At 42.8% G+C, this 27,085-nt stretch overlaps 1 protein-coding gene across 4 annotated transcripts in view; it reads left to right on the forward strand.

The window, feature by feature from the left end:
• The window catches only part of LOC127583964 (NT-3 growth factor receptor-like), a 612,790-nt gene that overhangs the window by 558,561 nt on the left and 27,144 nt on the right, over positions 1 to 27,085 (forward strand). For 3 of the 4 annotated variants that reach the window (XM_052040426.1, XM_052040428.1, XM_052040429.1), the window contains exons 15-17: positions 5,966 to 6,206; positions 17,817 to 17,975; positions 23,582 to 24,642. In XM_052040426.1, coding sequence (XP_051896386.1) covers positions 5,966 to 6,206; positions 17,817 to 17,975; positions 23,582 to 23,767 — 586 coding nt within the window. In that variant the 3' untranslated portion in view covers positions 23,768 to 24,642. Of the gene's footprint in view, positions 1 to 5,965; positions 6,207 to 17,816; positions 17,976 to 23,581; positions 24,643 to 27,085 lie in introns of those variants that run through there. The other variant, XM_052040427.1, reaches the window with a different exon arrangement.

Genomic DNA, 27,085 nt, shown 5'->3' on the forward strand with positions numbered 1-27,085 from the left:
ATGAAATGCCCCCATCTATAGATGTAGTCCATTAATAAATTTCTGTGAGTGAAGCTCAGAGTCTTTGAACAGTAATGAATCTGTTTTTAGTCAACCTGTCTCCTCTTATTCCCTTCTTTCATTTCCTTCCTTCAGTCATTAGCAGAAGATGATTGGTTTGCCAAAGAATGATCCATTAGGACTTTAAGGAAATGACAAATTCCTTCCACTAAAGCAACTGTCACATGAAGGACTCCACAGACAATCAGAATCAGAATCAGATTTATTATCACTGGCTTATATGATGTGAATTTTGTTATTTTGCAGCAGCAGTAGAATGCAAATATTATAAAAATAACTAATAATGCAAAAAAAAGGAATAATGAGGTAGTGTTCTTGGGTTCATGGACCATTCAGAAATCTGATGGTGGAGGGGAAGAAGCTGCTTCTGAATTATTGCGTGTGGGTTTTCAGGCTCCCGTACCTCCTCCCCAATGGTAGTAACGAGAAGAGGGCATGTCCCGGATGTTGAGGGTCCATTGTGATGGATGTTCGCCTTCTTGAGGCATCACCTCTTCAAGATTTCCTTGATGTCGGGGAGGGTTATGCCTGTGATGGAGCTGGCTGAGTCTACAACTCTATGCAGCCTCTTGCAATACTGTGCATTGAAGCCTCTGTACCAGGCTGTGATGCAACCAGTCAGAATGACCCTCCACCGTACATCTATAGAAATTTGTAAGAGTCTTTGTTGACATACAAAATCTCCTCAACTCTTAATGAAGTCGAGCTGCTAGCATGCCTTCATTGTAATTGCATCATTCTGTTGAGCCCGGGATAGATCCACCGAGATGTTGATGCCCAGGAACTTGAAGCTGTTCACTCTTTCCACTGCTGGCCCCTCAATGAGGACTGGTTGGTGTGAGGACTGGTTGGTGTTCTCCCAACTTCTCCTTCAAGAAGTCCACAATCAATTGGTCTTGGTCTTGCTGAAGCTGAGTGCGAGGTTATTGTTGCGACAGCACTCAACCAGCCCATCTATCTCACTCCTGTACACCTCCTCTTCGCCATCTGAGATTCTACCAACAACAGTGATGTCATCGGCGAACTTATAGGTGCTATTTGAGCTGTACTTAGCCACACAGCCATGTGTAGAGAAAGTAGAGCTGTGGGCTAAGCACACATCCTTGAGGTACACATGTGTTAATTGTCAGCGAGGAGGAGATGTTATTATTGATCTGCCCTGAATGTAGTCTCCTGATAAGGAAGTTGAGGATCCAGTTGCAGAAGGAGGTACAGCGTCACAGGTTTTGAAGCTTGGTGTACAGGAGTGAGATAGATGGGCTGGTTGAGTGCTGTCGCAACAATAACCTCGCACTCAGCTTCAGCAAGACCAAGACCAAATTGATTGTGGACTTCTTGAAGGAGAAGTTGGGAGAACACCAACCAGTCCTCACACCAACCAGTCCTCATTGAGGGGCCAGCAGTGGAAAGAGTGAACAGCTTCAAGTTCCTGGGCATCAACATCTCGGTGGATCTATTCCCGGGCTCAACAGAATGATGCAATTACAATGAAGGCATGCTAGCAGCTCGACTTCATTAAGAGTTTGAGGAGATTTTGTATGTCAACAAAGACTCTTACAAATTTCTATAGATTAGTACTTGAGGGGATGATGGTGTTGAATGCCATTTTGAGTTGTAATCAATAACAGCAGCCTGACGTATGTTTTGCGGTTGTCTAAGTGCTCCAAAACAGAGTGGAGAGCCAGTGAGATTGCATCTGCTGTAGACCTGTTGTGGAAGTTGGCAAATTGTAGCAGGTCCAAGTCCTTGCTCAGGCAGGAGTTAATTCTAGCCATAACCAACCTCTCGAAGCACTTCATTATGGTAGATATGAATGCTACCAGACAGTAGTCATTGAGGGAGCTCACTCTGCTGTTCTTGGGCACCAGTATGACTGCTGCCCTTCTGAAGCAGATGGGAACCTCTGACTGCAGCAGTGAGAAGTTGAAGATATCCTTGAGCACTCCAGCCAGTTGGTTGGCACAGGTTTTCAGTGTGGCACAGTCTGGGCCTGACGCCTTGCGATGGTTCACCCTCTTGAAGGGTGTTCTGACATCAGCCTCCGAGACAGAGATTGCATAGTCACCGGATGCTGTGGGGATTTGCACAGGTGTTATTCTCCCTTTCAAAGTGTGCATAAAAGGCATTGAGCTTTTCAGGGAGTAAAGCATCATTGCCATTTATGCTGTTAGCTTTTGCCTTATAGGAAGTAATGGCATGCAAATCCTGCCACAAAGTCCAGAATCAATGAGTTAGTTTCTAAAGACTGGGAGAGGTCATTGAGGAGCTCCGGGTGTTCAGAGGACTCCAAGCCCTCTCCAAGATGTTATAATCCATTCTTCATGACTGGACCTAGATTGAGGAGATGAGGGAGCTTTCCTATGAAGAAAGATCGTTCTCTACTCACTGGAGTTTAGAAGGATGGGAGGCAATCTCACTGAAGCATCCTAAGAAGGTTGATGCCCAGAGACAATTTCCTCTGGCTGGAAAGTCTGGAACCTGGGGAAGAGTCTCAGTGGAAGGAGTCAACAACATAGGACTGAGAAGAGGAGGAATTTCTTTTTCCAGAGATGTGAACCGCTGGAATGCTCGATTCCAGGGGGATGTGAGTTCTTAAGTATATTCAGGGCTGGGATTGTCAGATCTCTGGAGACGATGGACATTGGAAGGTGTGGGGGTTGGGCTGGCAAGTGGACAAAATAGAGTGTAGCCATGATTTCATTGAATAACAGTGCAGGCTCAAGGAGCCATATGCCCTATTTCTGCTTCTTATTTTATTCACTGAACTCACTGGAAAATGGAATTCTTCTCTTCTAGGTATTTATCTTTTCCATTACAACTCGCATTTGTATAGCACCTTTGTGTGTTCAGGTGTTCATAACCTGGGGAGGTCCTGAACCAAACTAATGCTGACATTACCATGCGAAGGATGCAGCAAAGGTTGACCAGACTAGTTCCTGAGATGGCGGATCTGACGTAGAAGGAGACATTGTGAAGGATAAGCCTCTATTCAAGTCCAGATGAGGGGTCTCGACCCAAAATATCGACTGTCCAGTTCACGCCATAGATGGTGCCTGACCTGCTAAGTTCCTCCAGTGGTTTCTGTGTTGCTCCAAGTTCCAGCTTCTGCCGTGTCTTGTACCTCCGATAAGCCTCTGTTGTTCAGAGTTCAGAACAATGAGAGGTGACCTCATTGAACCATATGGGATGGACGGGGAATGGAGTTTATTCCCCTGGCTGAGGAGTCTAGGACTTCAGGTCAGGGTCTCATAACAAGGGTTATGCCATTTAGTACAGATTCCTTCACACAAAGAGCGGTGAATTTTTGAAATTCTCTACGCAAGAGGGCTCTGGAGATACAGTCATTGATTGCCGTGACCACCAAGATCAATACGTTTCTGGGCATTAGAGAAATCAAGCACGATGGGGAGAGGACAGAAAATGGTGCTGAGTTGAAAATTCAGCCACGTTGTTTAAGAGAGCAGGCCAGAGAGGCTGAATGGCTATTTCTGCTCCTATTTCTTGTTTTTAAAATAATAAATAGTACAAAGAAAAGATTGTGATGTAGGGTCATCAAACTGAAACATTAACTCCATTTCTCGCTCCATAGGTGCTGCCTAACTTGCTGAGTATTTCCAGCATTTTCTGTTTTTATTTCAGATTTCCAGCATCTGCAATGTTTTGCTTATAGAAAGGGTTCATTAGGAATGCTGCAAAACAAGCAGTGGAAGTAAGTCAAGTGACAGCTGGGTTTAAACCAATGAAGACAGCTTCAAAGGACCTCTTCATGCGGAGAAACCAGTGAGACAGTGGGCCTTGAGGAACAGTGAATAGAGACAAATTCCATGGAACCATTTAATAAACAATTAGGTGCAGTGGTGGAGAAAACAGGGTTAAACTGATAGATTGAATGGTTTTCCTAACAAATTCTGTAATCTTGACAAATGGCTTCGAGTCAGGTTTCCAGAGAGAAGTAGGAGAGATACTGTGCAAAGATAATTCCGATATCTGAACCCGGATGGAATATGTTGGGATTAATGAGCTTATTATATTTTGCCAATTGAATCAGTTAAAGAAATGCCCTAGAACCACAAAACAATGGAAAACAGTGATGTTTACATTGTAGGTATTACTATCAATGATTTTGTACCCTCAGGAGGTCAACTTGTGGATCTTATTCCCTTCTGAGTTTCATTCCTTACAGCAATGACATTGGAAGTTTATTCCCTCGGATCTTATATCAAGAGTTTGATCGCTCTGTTTTTTTATTCCCCTGGGTAGTCATTTTGATGGTCTACTCCCTCGAAGGATTTACTGTGTGGATTCTAATTTTTCACATGATTGTATAAACTGATCTTCCTGAGGAATGGGAAAACCTTTTGAACTCATCGGTTTGTTGTTGGGGATAATTCAGCCTCATGTCTGCATGTACTCTGGAGCTCTCTGCCTGCAGTTTCATGTTGAGGTTTCATTCCCACAGGCAGTGTTTTTACTCATCATGTTCAAACCAGAAAGTGAAACAAAATGCTGACATTAGTGCCAAGTTGCTTTGTGCATTTACTACAGATCATGGGCTGGGTTTGTGGTGGCATTTGTACTGCTGAAAACATATCCTTTTATTCCAGTCATCAATCTAATATTACACACAAGTTAACAAATAGGCAGCCAGCCTTTACTGAGCTGTTGCAGAGGGAACAAAGCCAATAGCCCCAGGGATAGTATAAATAGACAGAACAGGACAACTGCAGCTTTTTTGCTTGTGATTGTGCTTTCTGGTTGAAGCAGACCAAGAGCTTTAGAGAAGTAGAAGGAATCCTTTACAGGGAGGGAAGTAGAAGGTTTTTCTGTGACTGGGGATGAGGGGATGGTTGTTGAGGAAGGAGCAGATGGAGCTTCGCTCTGCATCTAAGCTATGCTGGACCTGAACTGTAGGGCCAGGATTTACTCTACCATTCCTGTTATTTCCCAGCATGCAACAGCAGCTTGATGGTGAAGGTGAACAAAAGATGAGGGTACATTTATGTAGTGGTTAAGTTAGTGGACTAGTCACCAGAGTTCTGGGCTTCTGATCTTGAAACATGAGTTCAAATCCCAGCTTCATAGTTCAAATACATTGTCATGGAGTCATAGAGAGATACCGCACGAAACAGCCCCTACAACCCACCCAGTCCAGGCTGAATATCAACCTCCCATTTACAGTAATTCTACATTAATTCCATTTTATTATTCTCCCCATATTCTCATCAACTCCTCCCAGAGTCTATCATTCACTTCCACCAGAGCCAACTTACAATGGTCAATTCACCCTCCCAACCCTCATGTCTTTGGGATCTGAGAGGAAATCAGTGCACCCAGAGGAAACCCACAGAGTCACTAGGAGAACATGTGGGCTCCACAGAGACGGCACCTGTGGTCAGGATTGAACCCAGGTCGCTGGTGCTGTGAGGCAGTGGCTCTACTAGCTGCATCACTTTGCCACCCACCATTGCCAGTCCTGCTATAGGTAACTGTGAATTATCCTAAAACAGTTCACTATTCTCCTCAGGAGAGGAAATCTGGCATCCTGACCTGATTTAGTCTGTTTGTCATTGCAGGACCACTGATGTGAATTTTAACAGCTTCAGTTCAGGTGTAATCAATGCCAGCATTACCAATGATATCCACATCCCATGAATTAATAGAAAAAAATCCAACCATGTTTATATCTCATGAATCAATAAATAAGCAACAGTACATATTTAGGTGCTGGGCAATAGTTCATACAGGAATCTCACCTGATGAGATTCAAAAGCACAAGAAGCAGACATGCCCTGACTGTGCATCCTGCTTGAGCCCCTCTGTGGGACGGTGATACTTAATGGTTGAAAGAAGCTCTGTGTGTCCATTTACCCCATCCCTCTGACTGTCCTCTTGGCTGGTTCCACAGGGCTCGCGGTCCAGATGCAATGATTCTAGTGGATGGACAGCCGCGAATGAAAGGGGAGATGACCATCGCGCAGATGTTGAACATTGCCACCCAGATCGCTTCCGGCATGGTTTACCTGGCCTCGCAGCACTTTGTGCACAGGGACCTGGCCACCCGCAACTGCCTGGTCGGAGGATCCGTGCAGGTCAAAATTGGAGACTTTGGAATGTCAAGAGATGTCTACAGTACCGATTATTACAGGGTAGGTACCTCAGTGAACAGAGAATATTACAGGGTTAATGCCTCATTAACCACAGGATATTATGGGGTAGATACCTCAGTAACCACAGGACATTAAGTTTGTTGCCTCACCATCCACTAGTCATTACAAGGAAGGTGCCTCACTGACCATAGAACACTACAGGGTAAGGGCCTTGCTCACCACAATACATGACCAGTTCGGTGCCTCCCTGACCACTGGTTATTACATTGGAAGCATCTCACTAACCACAGATCATTACAGAGCAGAGGCCTTAATGACCATGGAACATTGCAGACTAAGTGCTTCCCCAACCTTTAAGTATTATAAGGTAAGTGTGTTACTGACCACAGGTTATTACAGTACATCACTGGCCACACAACATTAGATGGTTTACCTCCAACCTCTGTTGATGCCCTCTGTATAACCATCATCTTCTTCTCCTTGATACTATTTCTGCTGATTGCTGACCATCTAACTTCCCTTCCCACTTCCTGTGCTAAATGGACCTTCTGAATGGCTCCCTCTCCTTATGACATCCACTTCAGTTTAAAATTCACTGTTATCATTGCCTCTTCATAAAAATCCATTCTTTTATCCTTTCCCAGAGCTTAGAAGAATAAGGAAGCATTTCAGTGAGATATATAAGAAGCTGGGGCACCTGACAGAGTAGGTGCAGTAAGGATGTTTCCCTGGTAGAGGAATTTAGAATTTGAAGGCATGATCTCAAGAGGAATTTATTCTTCTCTTAAAGACTGTGAGAGCTGTGGAGGCTGAGATAGATTTTTGAGAGTCAAGAGTCACGGGGATTGGGCATGAAAGTGGAGTTAAGGGCAAAGATCAGATAAGCTGCACTTTTATCGACTGACAGAACAGGCTCAAGGCCCATTTGACCTACTTATGCTCCTACTTTTTCAATTCTTATATTTTTACACAACACCTTTAATCATCCTGTCACACTGGAAATCTAAGCCCATTTTTCCAGCAACTCAATATTTGAATCTCTTCAATTACATTTCTGCCACATCATCCAAACGGTCTGAATCAAACTCAGAAGTAAAATCCCTGTGTCTGTGACTGATGTGTGTTCTGCCTCACCTCTCAGAATACAGTCAAGCCTTCAGTGTTTCTCCTACGTCACCTACCCCAGTTAGGCTGCTATTGTTAGGTTCAAGATCTAATTATCCACTCATAGTTTATCTTGAACTATGGCTTCCCTGCACCTGTGCTGTTGAAAGTATCCTGAGAGGTTGCATCTTGGTCTGGTATGGCAATTCAATGCACAGGAACATAAGAAGCTGCAGAATGTAGTGGACTTAGTCCAATACATCACTGGCACATCCCTCCCCACCATTGGTACAGGAGGTGATGCTTCAAGAAAGCAACATCCATCATCAAAGATCCCCAACATCCAAGCCATGCCATCTTCTCGCAGTTACCATTGGGCAGGAGATTCAGAAGCCTGAAGTCCCACAGCACGAAGTTCAAGAACAGCCATTTCCTTTCAACCATTCAGATCTTGAACTAACTGACAGAACCCAAATTACTCCAGTTTAGCCACATTATAATCACTTTGTCCACTTTGCACTAAAATGGACTATTTTTTGTTTTAATTGTGTTCTTTCTTGTAAAAATTATATTTATATTTTTCTTGTGAATGTTGCTTATATGATGCTATGTGCCTGTGATGCTGCTGCAAGCAAGTTTTTCATTGCACCTGTGCACACATGTACTTGTGCAGATGACAGTAAACTCGACTTTGACTTTGACCATACTCTTAGGAGTCTCATTGTGATTAATCCATAAGCTCTTCCTCTTCATTATCCATATGCTGCACCTTGGTGACATCATCCATCATTGGGTCAATTTTTCCAACTATGCTGAAAGCATCTATCTCTCCCTTCCAATCTCTTCTCCATAACTTCATAGATATTCAGTATTGAGTAAAGCAGTTTCCTTTAGTTAAATATTGGGAAGAATTACACACAAACATCTTCCCAACCACCGCCTCAGGCTGAGACAGATTATTTGCTTTCTTTGTTTCCTCTTCTGCCAGGATCTGAGGCCCTCACCCTGTATCCTCACTGCTACAAAAAAAGTCTACCTCCACCTCTGTAAGATTGCTCATTTTCACCTCTGTCTAAGCCCATCCATTGATGAAAACTACAATGTGTGTGTTTGTCATCTTCAGATGTTAATATCAATGTTCCTCTGTTTGGTCTCCCATCATCCACCTTCTCCAAAAATCAGGCCTTTCAAAATCCTGATGACTGGACCTCCTCCCATACCCACTCCTACTCACGCACCGCTCTTGACCTTGTCAACTTATGTTAGTGCCCAGTTCCCTAATGCCTGATCTAAGGTTCTCATCAGCATGGGTGTAAAACATTACCCTGCCCTTCTCCGTCTTTGTTTTCTGTTCCAGTCTATGTTCTCTTCCAAATTTCCAAGTACCCCACTTGTCTGATTCTGACCTCTTACATATCTGCCATTTCGTAATTCCAACCTATCAGGTGTGCCTTCAACCTCCCCTTGTCCATTGTCTTGAATTCCCTCCCTGAACCCTCCATCATCAAGGCCATCTCTATCATCCAACTCTTTGATCAAGCTTTTTCTATTAAATTTGTCTTTGGTTTGGAATCACACTTATTTAAATGATATTTCTCTAATGTGTCTTGCAGTATTATCCCCCTTTAAAAAAAAACTGTATAAACTGTTAATGTTCCTGCTTTATTACAAGTTAGATCTCAAATTTAGCACAGATTATAACAGGATAGGTATCAGACACTTCCTTATTATAGCAGCCCTCATTATTCCTATTTACAGAGCAGGTAATTTTATCCATAAACCACCCTGTCTGCAGGATGCACCTCATCCCACTGACACTTGGAACAAGGCAAGGCAACAACTGTTTGCTTCTGACACTGCTGAATGCAAAGGAGTTACATGGGTGGAACACCAGAATTTATTCATCACTCTAACAGGCATTTTGGCTTTACCGGATCTGCCAGTATTACAAAAGTCACCTTCTCATTAAAGAAACCTCCAGAAAATTTGCAACTGGGATACAATTTGAATAAAAGCCAATCCAATATTTTTCAACATGAATACTCCTTTTCTAGTTCATGAGGCCATTTCAGCTCGTCACGTCTATGCCAGCTAACTGACCAATCTTATTCCCCTGTTAATTTTCCCTATAACCTATTTTCCCCTCATTCTTATCAACCTCCCATTTCTATCAACCACTTACACACTAAGGACAACATATATGGCCAATTAACCTACCGGCCTGCATGTGTCTGGGATATGTGAGGAAACCAGAGTACCCCAGGGACACCAACGCAGTCACAGGGACAACATTAAAACTCCACACAGAGAGCACTGGAGTCTGGATCTCAACCAGGTCACTGAAGCTGTGAGGCAGCAACTCCACAGCTCAATCATGGTTGTCCCTGTGTTATGACAAGTTAAGCAGTCCTTCCAGGATTGCAATTTCAGTGCTCCTATGCACTTGGAATAGGGAAGGGAAATCTCATCCAGTGTCCCTGCTCTGGTGGAGACCCTGTGGAGAGGCAGTGGAGGAGGGTTAGCTTCAGTGTCCCCATATTTTGTTCTGCAGTGATTTTAACAGAGGAGTGTCAGATCAGGCCAATCCAACGCCCTCTTATCAAATACGGACAATGTTGGAAGCACATGACTAGATCGGAGCACATCAGAGCAGACTCGCTGGGCCAAATGGCCTAATTCTGCTCCTATGTCTTAGGAGCATCCTCGGGATGAGAAGCAAACAACATTTCAGGCAAGGACCCTTCATCAGAACTGTGGCTATAGGTTAAAATTACCCTCATCCCCCCTTCTGTTTAGACTCACAAGCAGAATGACCCCTGCTTGAATTTTGAGATCATATAAAGGGATAAAGACCTTCTTAGATAGTTTTGAAATGATACCCTGGTTCTTCCTCCACCCACCAACTTCTGTTTCTTAAATGACTAACACTTCATGGTAAGTTCGGGTGAAATTTTGAAATCAAAAGTGCTTTACTGAATACTGAACTTAGCTACCATCTTTGATATAGGTGCAGTGCTCTTTAAACATTGCATTCTTTGTCAGACTCTGATAGCTACCTTAGCCTGTCTCTGTGGTGCTCATAGAGATACAGTGCGAACACTTTCAGGCAGCTTCTTCAGTCTGCAGTTGTAATGAAGGAGTTGGCTAAATTCTTCATCCAGTAAAGTATTTTCACATAGAAATGATACCAATCCACGGACTCAAACTCCCCTTCAGTCCAGCACTCGAATAATAGGCATTAAATTGGCAAAGTTGCTTGGGGAAACCACCAAGTGAGAGAGCTCAAACATTGCCTCACAGCTTAAATAAATGCAGAAAAATGCTGGAAACTCACTCCAGGTGAGTTCAGGTACCATCCATAGAAAGAGAAACAGAGTTAACATTTCAGGTCCGAGACCCTCTGAGTCTGTTTCAGTTTCTGACGAAGGGTCTCAAACCTGAAACATTAACTCATTTTCTCTTTCCACAGATGCTGCCTGACCTGTTGATTATTTCCCACATTTTCTGGTTTTATTTCAGATTTCCAGCAACAGCAGTTTATTTTTGGTTTTCATTCACTGCATCACAGCTTTCCTGTTTTGAGATCAATGACTGAGGTTGGTGCAGGTGATTACTCTTGCACTGGGTGCCTGAGGACAAGCCTAGCAACTGCTGCTGATTAAGTAGTCTCCAAGTTTCTGAGGGGGAATGAACTGTGTGTCAGTGTGTGCATCCTTTTTTTTGTTAAATATTGAAACTGCTACTGTTCAATCCCATAGTAACAAAAACCAGATGTCTGCAAATCACACCCCTGAGGTGACTGTTTAACAACCACTTTCCTAAAATTAAGTGATAGGTCATTATTGAAGTCATTACTGAAGTATTTAATATTGGTTTCATTGATGCATGAAAAATGTATTCATTTCAACAAATCAATTGCAGCAAATACTTGGCATTGCCTCATGCATGTTGCTGTAGAGTCAATTAGAGGGTGTTTGTTACTATCTGGGACCCAGATCATTTCACATTTGTAAATTACCACATGTACATTTAATTACTCCAGGATTTATTGGACACTGCAGCCTGCTCTCTCAACAAAGACTTGTTGCTGCAGTTGTACACCAAATTCAGTGTAAAATGGATCTAATTCCCTGGGCTCTTGGAATCCCTGTTCCTCCATATTTTCATTCTTCAAATCATCTGAACTGTCATGATAAATGTTGAAACTCCTGCACAGATACTCAGCAAAAGATTGACACTTTGAGACCAGGATTATAAACGGTCGCACCAGTTGTTGACTTCCTCAGTTAGTGTTAAAGCTCAGGCAGCGCTGAGTAATTAATTCAGTGAGCACTAAGACCTTGGGGAATCCTTGCAGCGTTCCTGCATGTTTCTTTAGAAATCTTTCTGTGTCCTTTTTCTGCGCCATCTAATAATCTGTTAGCATGAAAGTCAAGAATACAGTCATTACTACCATAGGGTAACAGTGAAGAAGACTCAAACAGGGGCACTGAGCTGGACAGTGACCCTGCTCTAGAGTTCACCCCAGATCTAAAAACTGAGAATATTCTGTCAATAATATTGTCAATCCCACTATCAATCCCAGTGGGCATTCCCGAGTAACCTGCCCCTTTTTGGTGCAGGTTACTTTAGTGAGGGTGAAGATGGCATCCTGTTGGGGACAGGTAGGAAGCCACTTAGGAGCAAAGGATTCCACTGTTGTGACACAACTGTTTTTTTAAAACTTATCAGGCGTATAATTCTATTTTCTTATAAGTCTGCCAATAATCCTGTTAACTGTGCTCTTTGAGAGGGTTATGTTTGAGCAGATTAGGGATGGCTCAGTCGAATCCTGAGATTGCCTTACTGTTGATTATCAATTCAGAAACACAAATCCCATCAATATCACTTACCATTCCCAGGATGAAGCTGCCGTTCTCTTTCCCATGCAGCTGATGTAAAGACTGCAGGCATCAAGAGCAAGAGACGCAAGCCAGTCCTTTCACTCAGTTGTGGATGTTGGGATTTGCTGTGCATCATTTCGGTTTACTGCAACACTTTGACCTCCCTTCTACACCCAACCTCGATTAAACAGCAATTTATTTCATGCAACCCACTTTCCTCAGATTTAATGAGTTTCTAGACAATTGATTGCACTTGTACATTCCACAAACTGATCGACGGAATTGCTATCCACAGCCATGTGGAATTTACAACAGGGATCCAGGCCATTCAGTCCATCAAGTCCATGGTAATATTTACTCTCAATGTGATCTGTAGTCCTTAGTTCCCATTAATAACCAAACCTGACTTATTCTTTCTTGCAGAGTTTTTCATGTGATCTGTTAGATCTTTCATTTATGTGTTGCTTTTAAATCCCCTGGAAACAGTTTCTAACCATCCTGATCCATACATACACGGCCTTCAGTATCTGGTTGTCCATTCCAAATGTTTCTCCATTTGCTATCCTATCAAGTCCTTCAGCATGCAGTTGTCTCGCAGCTCACTACCCCATTTCATCTAAAATTCCCTCTTTAAACTTTTCCACAGAACTACAGAAGCTGCAAATGTCCAGATTTCCTCAGGATGTATCAGGAGGACATTCAGCCAAGGGGATTGCTCTGTAAGTCTATACGGCAATCCCATTCCTCCATGAATTTTCCCTGTAAACTACTCTCCCCACATTCCCATCAATTCTACCACTCACCTACACCAGGGGCAATTTATAGTGGCCAATTAACCTCCCAACCTACATGTCTTTGGAATGTGGGAGGAAACTAGCACACCTGGAGGAAACCCATGGGATCACAGGGAAAACATGCAAACTCCACATAGACAGCGATGGAGGCCAGGATTGAACACGAGTTGCTGGAGCTGTGAAGTGGTGGCTCTACTAGCTCTGCCACTGTGTCGCAAGGTCATGAGTGGCATTCTCTGCATTTGGGGAACTGGTCGTATATCCCTTCTCAGTCTCTCTGCAGCACTTGACATTGCCATCCTCCAGTGATCCTTCTCTGCTTCCACAGCTAAAAGGGCTTCCTGTGCACAGTTCCTCTCAGAACAAGCAGCATATCTCCAAAAGATGCCTCTTCTTCTCTGTATCCTGATATCACTTTCTGCCTTTGTCTTCAAACCTTCTTGCCCGTTTCTAAAGGGCATATTTCATATATGCTGATTATCTTCCTCTACTGTCTCTTACAAACCCCCTACACACCCACCTACTTCCCACAATATCCACCCAACTGCCCACTGATTGCTTCTAGCCTGCCACTGTACTTCTCGCAGCCTCGGTAAACAGCCAGCATAATCAAAGACCCCTCCAACCCCGGACATCCTCTCTTCTCTCCTCTCCCATCGGGTGTAAGATACAAAAGCCAGAAAGCACATACCACCAGGCTCAAGAACAGTTTCTTTTCTGGTGTTATAAGACTATTGAATGGTCCCTTTGTATGATAAGATGGACTCTTGACCTCACAATATACCTCATTATGCACCTTATTGGAATCTCATCCAGGAACACTGGATGAGATTTCCCTTCCCTATTCCATGTGCATAGGAGCACTAAAATTGCAATCCTGGAAGGATTGCTTAACTTGTCATAGCACAGGGACACTTGAACGAAGGCACCAGAGGTATGGTTGGTAAATTTGCTGATGACACAAAGATAGGTAAGAAAGTAATTTCCAAAGAGGACGAGAGGAGACTGCATTAGTGAATGGGAAATGATTTGGCAAACAGAATATAATGTGGGAAAATGTGAAATTTTCGACCTTGGTAAGAAAAAAATGGAAGCATATCATTTAAATGAGAGATTGTGGAGATCAGAGAGATAGAAAGATCTGGGTATCCCAGTGCATGGTTTGCAAAAGACTAGTATACGGGTACAGCATGTAATTCAGAAAATGTTGCTTGCTAAGGGAATTGAATGCGAAACTGGGGAGGCTTTACTTCAGTTACATTGGGCATTAGTGAGACGTCGTCTCCACACCCAGAGGACTGTATCATATCGGTCGCCTTGTTTAAAGAAGGATATAAATGCATTGGAAGCAAATCAGAGCAAGTAAACTAGACTCAGACCAGGAATGTGTGGGCTATCTTATTAGGAAATGTTGGTCAGGCTCGGCTTGCAACTGCAACTTGATACAACCACACTGGAAGTGGCGACAGGGTGTAAAAATGATGCCAACTTGTCCTTAAAGGGAGAGCAGCTTCTTTGTGAATCCAGTGCCATTTATAACTGAACCATAACTTCCCTCACTTCCCATAGTAAAAAATGATAACATTTTTTTAACTTTCCCCATCTCAACTTCGTTATCTCTCTGACTTTTGATGACTGCACCTATAATCCTTGCCATCTCTTGAAACCTGTATGTCTTTATGACAGGGGTGTTTGTATTCCATTTAAGGTACAATATGATGCTCTATTCCCAGCCCAGACACTGGGAAGACATGCGCTCAATTTAGGGCATTCACTTGATTCCACCAGGGGCTAAAAGCTCTCAGTGATGCTGGAGAGCTTATTCAGGTTCGGACTGCTGCCATGAACAAAACAACACACTGCAGGCATAGGCTTCAAAATTCGATGAACTGCAAGGAAAAATGTTGCTTATTAATACATGAGCAAGGGCAGGGAGTACGTGCAGCTGGCTGTAGTCACACGGCAGGTACCATAAGTAATAGATTCCAACGTACACACAGCTGAATAAACCTTCAAACAAATGAATGTGTTAAACCAACAAATGCTTAGTTACATAAACAGTAACATCTGCAGGCAGCTTAATAATAGTCGTTCCACTTATTATAATGACACATTGGGAGATGGAGAGAGACAGGACAGGTGAAGCGAGAGATTTGTAGAAAGGTAGGATGGAGATTCATGGTTCTTGTGTGCAAAAGTAATGCGGTTTCCTATCAGGCACAGTGCACTTTCAGAATGGGGGGCTCCCTTTCAGGATGGAACACGATGGGAGGCACAAAGGGGAGATCTGGTGAAAGTGGGTGAGCTGAAGAAAGGGAGATGCGCAGAAGGGGGGATATGGGACATAAACAACAAAAATAATTGCTCTTATATTGCAACAGTATCATTTCTTATTGGCCCAAACAGTCATCTACAAACTAATGTATGAAACAGCCCAAGATGTTGATCCTAACCCACAATAGATATGGGAGCAGATCTAATCAAGGCATGGCTTTTAAGAAGAATCTTAAAGAAGGAAAGTAAAGATAGAACGCTGGAGAGATGTAGGGAGGGCAGGGCTAATTGAAGGCATGCCCGTCAATGGTGAGCCAATTAAAATCTGAGATTAAAGCCTCAGTAACCATGACCTATTGCATTGCCATAAATACCCAACTGATTCACTAATGTGCTTTAGGGAGGAAATCTGCCACCTTTACTTGCTCTGGTGTAAATGTGACTCTGGACCCACCAATGTGGTTGATTCTTAACAACCTTCTCAATCAGGAGCACTTAGTGTTGGAAAATTATTGATGACATTGTCAGCAATGGTCACATCCTGCGAATGAATAAATGAAAAAAAAGACAGATGTGGGGATGGTAATCCAAGTCTAATGAAGCAATACTGAAAAAATACTATGACCACTGGAACATTAAAATGACTCAAACAGCCCAATTACTACAGATCTTTAACACTGGCACTTACAGAGACAAATACACACACCTCCTACCATACATGCCTCCACCCTTCCTGTTCTCCACACATACCCCTACACACCCAGTTGCCCCAATAGACAGTTTCCCCCACCACTTCAACACCTAGATCAAGTATATAAAATAAGGTTATTTGTTTCATTGATGCCAGAAATGGCCTGAAATGGAAGGGAGGTCACCCAAACGGGAGGGAAGTCTCTCACTTTCAATTTACACCGAATTGGAGGAGGCGCTCATTCTTCTGTGGGCAGACAGACCACAGAGGAACACATTATATAATTCCTCAGAAGTCTGAGTTCAGTCTGAGAAATTTATTGGTGGGGAAGAGGGGGAAGGGGGAGTGGTGAGCAGCCTCCAGTGAGTTTTAGATCTGCCTTATGGAATTGGAATCGGAATTGGTTTATTACTCTCACATGTACTGAGATACAATGAAAAACTTGTCTTGCATACTGTTCATACAGATCAATTAATTATGCAGTGCTGAGGTAGTACAAGGTAAAACAATAACACAATGCAGAATAAAGTGTCACAGCTACAGAGAAAGTGCCGTGCAGGTAGACAATAAGGTGCAAGGTCATAACGAGGTAGATTGTGAGGTCAAGAGTCCATCGTATCATACAGGGGGACCATTCAGTGGTCTTATAACACCAGAATAGAAGCTGTTCTTGAGCCTGGTGGTACGTGCTTTCAAGCTTTTGTATCTTCTGCCTGATGGGAGAGGGGAGAAGAGAGAATGTCCAGTGTGGCTAGGGTCTTTGATTATGCTGGCTGCTTTACCGAGGCAGCGAGAAGTATAGAAAGAGTGAAGTGTCCCATTGGGAGCTAAGTGGCTCTTTAATTGATGTCTAACTGAAGATGGAACTCAATGAGTGGTGCTCCTTGCTTTTTTTAAGATTGCTAAGCGGCAGTCATTTTCTGGCCCCATGAACCTCAGTTTATACCAGGAAGACTTCAAACAGGCATCGCAGCACAACTGATGTCAGCAGCTATGCATCCTATGCTGGGGAAACACCAAATGTAGGAATACAGATCCCAGCCAGAAGTGTTCTGTCCAATTTTATGGTTAACGTAAATTCATCCAGAAATGACAATCATTTCTGGATTGCTTAGCACTGAAAAGACTCGTGTTCTGCCCTCCAATTTCTTTAGACATGAATACCACTTCTAATGTGAGAACTAGTCCGTATCTGGGTAAGGAGCTGACACACATTCAACCAGCATCAGCTGAAGCAGTGCTGCTGAGATTATTTCCCTGGTAAACCTTTGAGCATCTTTGTAAGTTCCAGTGCAAGATTGTCTATGCCTACATATTTGTGTGTTCTAATTTTGAAGTGATGCAACCAGTATTTTAAAGTCATTCCCAGCAGAGATTATTCACATGCATTAAATCAGATGGTAAGGTGTCATTTGCCAAATGTGCCTACTTTCAGAAGTCAGAAACCAAACAAACCAAGACATAACATTACATAATTCCTGGTATAATGCTAAGAAGTTGTGGACGTGCTATGTTGGTGCTGGAAGCGTGGCGACACTTGCAGGCTGCCCCCAGAACACTCTTCGCAAAAGATGCATTTCACTGTGTGTTTCGATGTACATTTGACTAATAAAGATATCTTATCTTATATAATTCTGTATTTGAACCTGATTTTATATTGGGATACATTGTGAGAAAAACACATAAAGAAATTGTGAAACAGGGAAAATTTACCTTTGAAAAATCAATAAGATGGTAAAATGTGACCTGTGCAATCCAATGCCAGCTCCCTGGAGAGATCGCAGCTGTTGTGTCTTTGCCACTAGGGATTCCAGGAAGCAGGTCACAGTGTAAAAGAACTCTCTCCACGGCATTTCTCTGTGACTCAGTCAGTCAGTCACTTTCTTGCTTGTTTGTGTTCCAGGTGGGTGGTCACACCATGCTTCCAATCCGCTGGATGCCACCTGAAAGCATAATGTATCGCAAGTTCACCACTGAGAGTGACGTCTGGAGTTTCGGAGTTATCCTGTGGGAGATCTTCACCTATGGCAAACAGCCCTGGTTCCAGCTCTCAAACAATGAGGTAAGAAGCTGGCAGATTAATTTGGAATGTGTTAGAACACAGAGCAGTACAGCACAGGAACAGGCCCTTTGGCCCACGATGTCTGTGCCGAACACAATGCCAAATTAAACTAAATTTCTTCTGCCTGAAAATGATTCATATCCCTCCATTCCCTGCATATTCATGTGTCTATCTAAAAGCCTCTTAAACACCACTATCATATCTGCTTTCACCATTACCCCTGGCAGCCCATTTCAGGCACCTACCACTCTCTGTGTAAAAGAATTTGCCCTGCCCATCTTCTTTAAGCTTTCCCCCTCTCACCTTAAATGTATGTCCTCTATATATTTCTACCCTGGGAAAGGATTCTGACTGTCTACCCTATCTATGCCTCTCATAATTTTATAAACTTAGTTCCTCCAATGCTCCAGAGAAAACAACTTATGTTTGTCCAGTCTCACCTTTTAGCTCATCCCTCTAATCCAGGCTGCATCCTGGTAAGCCTTTTCCATACCCTTTCCAAAGCCTCCGCATCCTTCCTGTAATGGGGTGACCAGAATTGTACACAATACTCCAAGTGCAACCTAACCAAAGTTTTGTATAGCTGGAACATGACTTCCTTACCCTTAAACTCAGTGCCCCAACCAATGAAGACAAAAGCCTGCTTTACCACCATATCTTCTTGCATGGTCCCCGTCAGGAAACTATGGACTTGGACCCTAATTAACTGTGTACTTTCCCCTTACTTGAGACCTTCCAATGTGCAACACCTCACAATTGCTTGGATTAAACTTCATTTGCCATTTCTCTGCCCATATCTGTAACTGATCTGTATCGTGCTGTATCCTTTGATAGCCCTCTACACTGTCCATAATTCCACCCACCTTTGTGTTGTCTGCAGACTTACTAACCAACCCATCTACATTTTCATCCAAGTCATTTGTATATATCACAAACAACAGAGGCCCCAGCACCAATCCCTGCAGAACACCACTGGTCATGGACCTCCAGCCAGAATAATACCCTTCCATACTTCCCTCTCTCTTCAATAGGCAAGCCAATTCTGAATCCAAAGCCAATTCTGAATCTAAAAGCCAAGTGTTATGGACAGGGTGAGCCTAGAATTGTACAAAGCAAAGCCAAAGAGCCACATTCTTTGGTATCTGATCATGCAAGCTATTCATTTCACAACCTGTATATCCCTGAGAGGTATAATTAGTAAGTTAAAGGCATGTTGCACTGCGTATTTTTTTTATTATTAGCACAGGATTACACCTTTTTCAAAGTCTGAATGGAGGCATTGACTAATCCACCTTAAATAAATTAATTTCAATTACATCTGCTTCTTGAGAATCTCTATAATTACACAATTCTTATTTAAGCTGAACCAGTAATTCATCTCTGCAATTTTCTACTTCTGAGCATCTCTCAATTTGTTATCCTTTTCCTTTGAATATCCTTCTCTCTCTACCGCATCCCCAGTCGCACGCATACCTTCCTCCCTTCGGCAAATGTTTACATCCTATTTTTAGCACATTCATCAAACTCATCAACAGTCCTTCAACCAACCTCTGCTGGATTCCACTGGTCATTGTTTGTCCAGTTCATTCACCACCATTAGCCAGAGTTATTTCCTATCGTTTACCCAATTAATTTCTCAGCATATGTCCTTGTTGACCATAACACCTTTCACCTTGTCTGTGAAATGTCTTATGAATGACCATGGTCCAGAGGACAGGCTCCACCCATAAGTAATTAAACATATTCGAGACATTTGGATATTCATATGATGTGCATTTGTTGAAAGTGCCCCCTGTTAAATTTTAATTTGTATACTCATCCTCCCAGATTCAACTATCTCAGAACCCTCTTGATATCTCCCCTTGCTCAAATGCCCAGAAATTGGAGTTCACCATTACTGAGTGTATTAAATAGGAGCTGCGTTTAATGCTAATATCCAGTTAAGAGACTCTGGAGAAATCAGGAGACTAGAAAAACTTGTCTTTGGAAAATCATTAGGGTGGGAAAATGCAACCTAAGTAGACCTGATGCCAGTCCCCTGCGGAGATTGCAGCTGCCATTCCTTTGCTACCAGGAATCATTGCCTTAAGGAGCTCTCTCCATGCTAGCTAGAGCACTTGGAGAAAAGGCTGTCATAGTTCTGTGTAGGCACACTGTCAACCGCACCCTCAATTATCAGTGCAGATTGTGTACCATGCTGCAAGTGTCTCCAAGCCATTGCAAAGCAAGGTTCATCACTTTACAGCAGTCACAGAAGTATCTTGGCTATGAGTAGCTGAAATAGCACTTTGAGAACCAATAAACTCAGGCAGCCTAACACAGACTGCCACACATTGACTTCCCAGTAGAGACCCTTGAATTCACTTTCCCTTACGGACTTGACAAAGTGTTTGCTGATTCTGCTGGGAGTTATAAACCAAGGTCAACAGATGCACGTTTTTGCTCAATTACTGTCAGGCAGGCAGAGATAAGCATTGTGCACATTGATATATCATTGTATGCACAAATGACATCAAGGAAGTGTCAGTCACCCTGCACCGTATCACACCTGGAAGTGCCTGATCCAAATTTGTGATTGAGAGGATTTCAACAGGGAATAATCGCTATCACGTCCAAACATTTGTTAAACAGCTTTTATGTGTGGTTTGGGCACACATGTTGGTGCAAATGGGTCCAATTTCTAGACTTTGGGCTTGAATTCCATCTTGGGACCATGTTCCATTGACCACCTGGAATTTAAATTTCTCATTATTTAATTTCCCTTGTTACATCACTCACCTTGTCTCTAAAATCTCCTCTCCATTCCTCTGAGCCCCTACCAGGTTTTTTCATTCCAACATTTGCTCCAGGAATACCTAAGCAAAATTCTCCAGATTTCCTTCCCTAAACCCATTTAGTTCACCACCTCCCTGCTGATTAAGACACTCCTTAAAATCCACAGCTTGATTCCAATTTTTGATTGCCCCACATTTCCTCTGTATTGGAATCCACACTTGTTACTGGATCTTGGAAATTTGCGCACATTATTGAATAGAATAGATTTATAGGAATTTACAGCACAGAAGGAGGGCATTTGGCCCATCATGTCTGTGTCTGCCAAAAGCAGACTTTAGGTTAATCTCACTTGGTCCATAGCCCTGCAGGCTTTGGCTTTTAAAAATGAAGCTATAAAATGCAAGGAGTTACTGCTGATATTCCAATTGTAGCTTTTCACAGTGGCATGGAACAATGATTGACTCCACAGAGTCTATCACACATCCCATGGTGACATCTTCCCTTCGGGATTCACTGTGTCATTCAGGTAGTTACATTGGTGAACAGGTAATGACAACTGAATGCTCTCCAAATTAAAATGTAATTAATTAACCTAATTGGTGGCATGTGTATAATAAGAAGAAGGATTAACCATCTTGTTCATAAAGCTGCAAGGATTTAATTTCCTTTATTGTCATTTAATTTTTCAGTTTCAGCATTCTCTCAGTTCCAGTGTGTTCGTGCCCATTTTATTTGTGGTAATTATCAGCCTGCTGGAGGTAGTAGGGTGACTGCTGCAGTCAGATCTGCCAAGCAACCAAATCAGCTCCTCTCTTTATCTGTATCATTGTTGTTTTGCAAAATAGCATTCTGAAGTTGCTGCTGGATGTTCCCACTCCATGACCCATAGCTGTTCCAAGCAAGCAGCTTTTATCCGTCATATGTTCTCCAGGTTACTGTGCAGAATGGGGACCTTGGTGGTCAATCAGTTGTGTCATGACTTGCAATGCCAAGTTTATCCTCGTAAAATGTTAAACTACCAAAACATAAAACTAAGGAGATCTGGCAGCAGAATGCTTCACTTACTAAGTGATATTAAACCCATTGACAATTAACCATTAGGTGATTTAACCCTTTGCTAGCTGCGTCCACATCCCCGTCCAATATGGGCCATTCCTTCACTAAGCAATATTAACTCTTCAAGTGCTATTTATCAGGTGATGCTGACTTTCCAAAGTCCTTGAGTGTGATCTGGCTTTCCAAATTCTTGCCCATCTCTCCTGGATCTCCTTGACTGAATTTGTCCAATGGCTTTTCTACCCTGACGCATCAATGAAGAGCCCTGTACAAAGACCCTAATGGCATCCAATTCATTTGTTTATGAATGAATAGAAATTTCCTCCAACAAAAAATATGAAAAACTGAAGCTGTTGTCTTTGATCCCCACCTGTACCCACTACCCCTTCCCTCTCCTTACAGTTGTCTGTAACTGAGCCGGATTCCTTGTAGCCCTGAAGTCTTTGCACCATATCTAAGCTGGAGGTGCTTCAGACAGGCATTACTAGCAGCAGTTTGGTCAGTTACTTCTGGCTCTTAGCTCACCTGTTCCACTGCAGAAACCTTCATCCTTGCTTTTTTAACCTCTAGACTTGATTATTCCAATGTAATCCTGACCAGCCACACCCTGCAAATTTGAGCATATCAAACTCTTTGCTCCCCATGGCACAGGTTGGTCCAAGTGCCATTCACCCATCACCTCTGTGCTTGCTGACTTATGTTGGCTTCCAGTTAAGCAATTGGCTTAATTCTCACTTTCATTTTAAAATTCTCTATAGTCCTGCCTCCCCATAGCTATGTAATCTCCTCCAGTTTTCTAAACACGTTCTGCTCCTGTACTCTGCAAACTTTGGTCTCTTGTTCACCCCTGTATTTAATTGCTCCATTAGAGGCAGCCATGTATTCTTCTAGCAAGGCCATAAGTTCTGGAGCTCCTGTCCTGTACCCTTCCCTACCTTCCCTCCTTTAAGAAGCCACTTAAAACCGACCTCTTTGACCAAACTCAATATTCCCTTTTGTGACTTGGCGTCAATTTTTGTTTAATAACATTCCTCAAATCATAAGATTATTGCAGAATGGAAGGGGGCCATTTGGCCCATTGAGTCAATACCATATATGAAGCTCATTGAGGTGTTTTTCAATGTTAAAAGTGCTTTCTAAATGCAAGTTCCCATTATTGCTGGAATAAGGAAAGATTGTAAAGATGCCTCCGACTTAAATCACCAATCCAGCATTGAAAGAGCACAAACTTAAGTTGTTTGAAGACACAAGAGGCTGCAGATGCTGGAATCCAAAGCAAAACACAAACTGCTGGAGGAATTCAGCAAGTCAGGTAGCATCTGTGTAAGCAGAGGGATGGTCAATGCTTCAGCTCTCAAACAAAACGTCGATCATCCCTCTGCCTCCACAGATGCTGCCTGACCCACTGAGTTCCTCCAGCAGTTTGTTTTTTAATTTGGTTGAAACTTGAATTCCTTTTTAATTGTTTGGTTAAAGGCAGCACAATGTCATGTGCTCAGCTGTGACTGGCTGAGTCAGAAAGTGGCTGGTTTCAAGCAGGGATTGCATTCACAGCAGCCATACTTAAACAGGGCAGCGATCCAGACAGTAAGTGGATCTGTGTAACTGTAGGCAATGATTGTCAGTGTCTGCTCCAGAGGCTGTAATATTTTGCAAAACATGCTTCCTTGGAGACCGCCAATAAATTTTGCCTGGCGGCAGTCTCTCTGCATCACTCAAGGGGACGGCAGTTGGAGCTGATATCAGGAACTAAAGGGACATGTGTTTAATTGCAGGTCATTGAATGCATCACGCAAGGACGTGTGCTGGAGAGGCCGAGAGTCTGTCCCAAAGAGGTTTATGACATCATGCTGGGATGCTGGCTGAGGGAACCCCAGCAGAGGTTAAGCATCAAAGACATTCATCAGGTCCTGCAAGCTCTGGGCAAGACCTCCCCCATCTACCTGGATATTCTAGGATAGAGGGCTAAGTGTCTCAGCCCCTCCTGAATGTACTTAATCCCAACAGTAAACTTTGGCTTCATTTGGGAAATTCAAAAAGTGAAGTGCCTGCTGTATATAAAATGTACAGTTGTTTCTGAGGCGGTTTTCCTGGTACCTGCGCAAGAAGGTTGCTGCAACAGAAAGGAAGAAGAGTTTGGGTTCCAAACAGAGTCGCTCCAGACTAGTGAAACCTTGGCACACCACAGCCCCCTGTCAATGTGAAAGAGGCCACTGTTTAAGGGTGGTGCAAAGTCCACCAACTCATTAAGATCATCTAACCTCCAAGCCTGGTTCCGAGGAGGGTTCGAACTGGTCCCTCAGCCTGATAAAGCTCAACCTGCAATAAGGGTGCAGCACCTGGCTCCACATTTGGTTCAGTTGTTCATCTGGTGAGCAGGTCTGGTACGGAGCTGCAGTCCTTTTGGGGTGAATTCAGATCTGGAAGGAATTAGCCTCAGCAGTTTTTGGATGATCATTCCGAGTTCTCTTCGAAAGGATCAACAATGTTTGGAACTTTTTAAACCTTTTGAGGGCAATCATAAGATCAGTAAAGAATGTTTCTACAAACCAGAGAAAGTGCAGCAGAAGAGCTACCCAACAATGTCTTGGGGTACTGAGCTAAAATACCCAGTGGTCAAAGGCAGGTGCCACAATGGTTGCATATGTCCACAAATCGCTTGGTGTAGATTGAATTCGCCTGCTGTCCTGGCCAGTTCTATGTACCTTTTGTCAATCAACTGTTATTTTAAAGTTATTGTCAACAATTCCAGTTGTGTGCTACAGTTATGATGCTTTAAATAGCTAAGTGCATTATCCATCTGTATATTTAGACACAAATGTTTTCATTTTATTTTTATTTCTATTGCTATAAAACTCAGCAAAGTTCTTTTTCTAAAAAGAAGTGAACTCCACATTAATATTGTGGAGGTGAGAATAGGTTATACCTTTAAATTCCTGTGTGACAGGTCAAAGAGTTGAGTCACAGAGTTGACTCCTTCTGCTTCAGGAGGGGGTATCCAACCGGAACTGTTTTCCTCCAAGTTGCCAGTAAAGAGTCTGTAGATGTGATGTACATTTGAAATACATTGGAAATTCTTCCTTCTACAGATCCTGTAATTATCCTGAAATAATTGTCAACAGTTGAAGCCAGATGGGTCTATCTTGCCGGTAGTTTGGAGCCCATCACTCAATATCACTATCCGTATCAGCCTTTGATTCATTTGGTCCTTGGATGAAGAGGCAAACAGCTCTGTGGAGCAGAAAAGATTTTGTGATCCATCCAAAAGACTGTGAATGGGTCAGGCAGAGAAGTCCTTGGGTTAGGCCACACCATTCTCTCACTGAGGTTGGAAGCAAGAAATCTCCTCAGCATAACAATACCATTGGGCATCACTGCATATGTTTACTGAGTATCAAAGAGCCAGCGTCAATACTCACTGAGCTGGTCCATCTTTCCTTTATAGGGAAGACTTGCAGATGATGCAAGTGTAAACTGACGGAAGCCTCAGGTTTCACAGAAGCACTTTCCATCTCTTCTTTCTGATTGCCAGTTGGCACTCTGGGAATGAACAATTGTTGTACTGAGTTATGGTCTGATGTCAAAAGCTGTGCCAACTGTGAATCTCACCAGGGAGTGCCCAGGTACAAAACTGTGTGTATGCAAAAGATATCAGAGTCCTGACCTGAACTTTAAATTCTGAAGGGTGTCCCTATTGTTCAGCCATGCTGTATTATTTGCTGCTGTATAGTTTGTTGGTAGTTTTGTACCAAGAAGTAACTGTGCTCTGATAGACTTAACAAGTGAAGGACAGAGGTTAGAGCACAGAGATGACTAAACTGGATATAAGTCATGGGAAGTAGTGGGCTTAGCAGCCTTGTCCTCTACTTCTTTAAAGATGACCCAATTTCTCACATTCAAAAAGCTTTTAACCTCCTGTTGTACAATTCACATTTATACTAAAACGGAGAGACAATGAAGTAATGGTCACTCAATCAAGCTATCCATACTATTCCCCATGGACATGGAATTCCACCAAACTGGCAAATTGGCAATCAGACAAAGATGGGGCCACTGTTGACAAAAGTAAAAGTCTGGAAGCCTACTTGGACAAAACACTGGCTACTGAATCTTGGCAAAAGCTCTGGAAGCTTGACATTGCACATCCTTTGCACCAAGTCGAAAACGTGAACTGGGAAAAGGTTGCACGTAGCAGTGATTCACAATTTACATGTGGCCTGTTGTAGGACAGTCAGAGCTGCACAACTAGACAGTGCATTCCCAATTCTCTCTCATTTGGCTTGTATTATTAGATAGCTCAGCGTTACTCCATTAGGACCTGTAGGTGTTGAGGAGCTGGAGTAAACACTATGTTAGCTTTTAATCTTTACGTTTTTACTCTAGAACCATCTTTAGTTTTGTTTGTAATGTTGCTTGTTGTGGAAGGGAAGCAAGCCGTTACATTAATTTTTTTTTGCCATGTATAAGCCATTCACCTCCATTATTCTCCCAACCAAGACTAAAAGAGAGCTGGAAAGAATCGATGCCAGGGTGGCTAACACTTACCAAGTGCACCGGTTGGACAAAGTTGCCATCTTGGGAACTACAATTAAATTGGATCAGCCTCTCAATGACATGGCATTGACACCAAAAATGCAACCATGACTAAGGCCAGCTCTGCCACTGATGTACTTAAGTAACAAGGAGGCAAAAACGTCTTTGGTATAGCGTAATCACAAAATGGTTTGGAAAAGATTCCTCTTGGTCTGAACCCCTTGCTAAGTTGTATTTTGCAAATATACTTCACATTTCATTAGAATTACCAGAGAAAGTCTCCAACAATGCTTTTATATTAATACCATGTCTAGCACCAAAAAGTATACCCCCAGACCTCAGCACATCAGGTGGTGCCATGGCTGAGGAGCAGTTATGTGTCAGCAGAAAAGCCAGTGCTGCTGAGAAGGGATCCAATGTTTATTTAATTCAGAGCTCAGTGAGCCAGGAGCTGTGGACAATGATTGTCCCCCTATTTAACCTTTTCCCCAGCTGTTTATCTGACTGAAAATGCAGGCCCATCATTGATTGGGACAGTTCCCACATGGATGTACAATGCCATGTGCAAATCAAGTATTGCATTTCCCAGATAAGCAGTTAACTGGGATGCTCACTGAAGACTCATTAATTAAAGGCCCTGTTGTCCCATATTGGCTGAAATCTGACAACATTTTCCATCATCTGCCATCTGGCTGCTTATCTGTAAATCTCATTCTGATTAAAAGCAGAAAAGTCAAAGAAAGTTC

Source organism: Pristis pectinata, chromosome 28 (genome assembly GCF_009764475.1).
Source record: "Pristis pectinata isolate sPriPec2 chromosome 28, sPriPec2.1.pri, whole genome shotgun sequence".
NCBI classification, from domain to species: Eukaryota; Metazoa; Chordata; class Chondrichthyes; order Rhinopristiformes; family Pristidae; genus Pristis; species Pristis pectinata.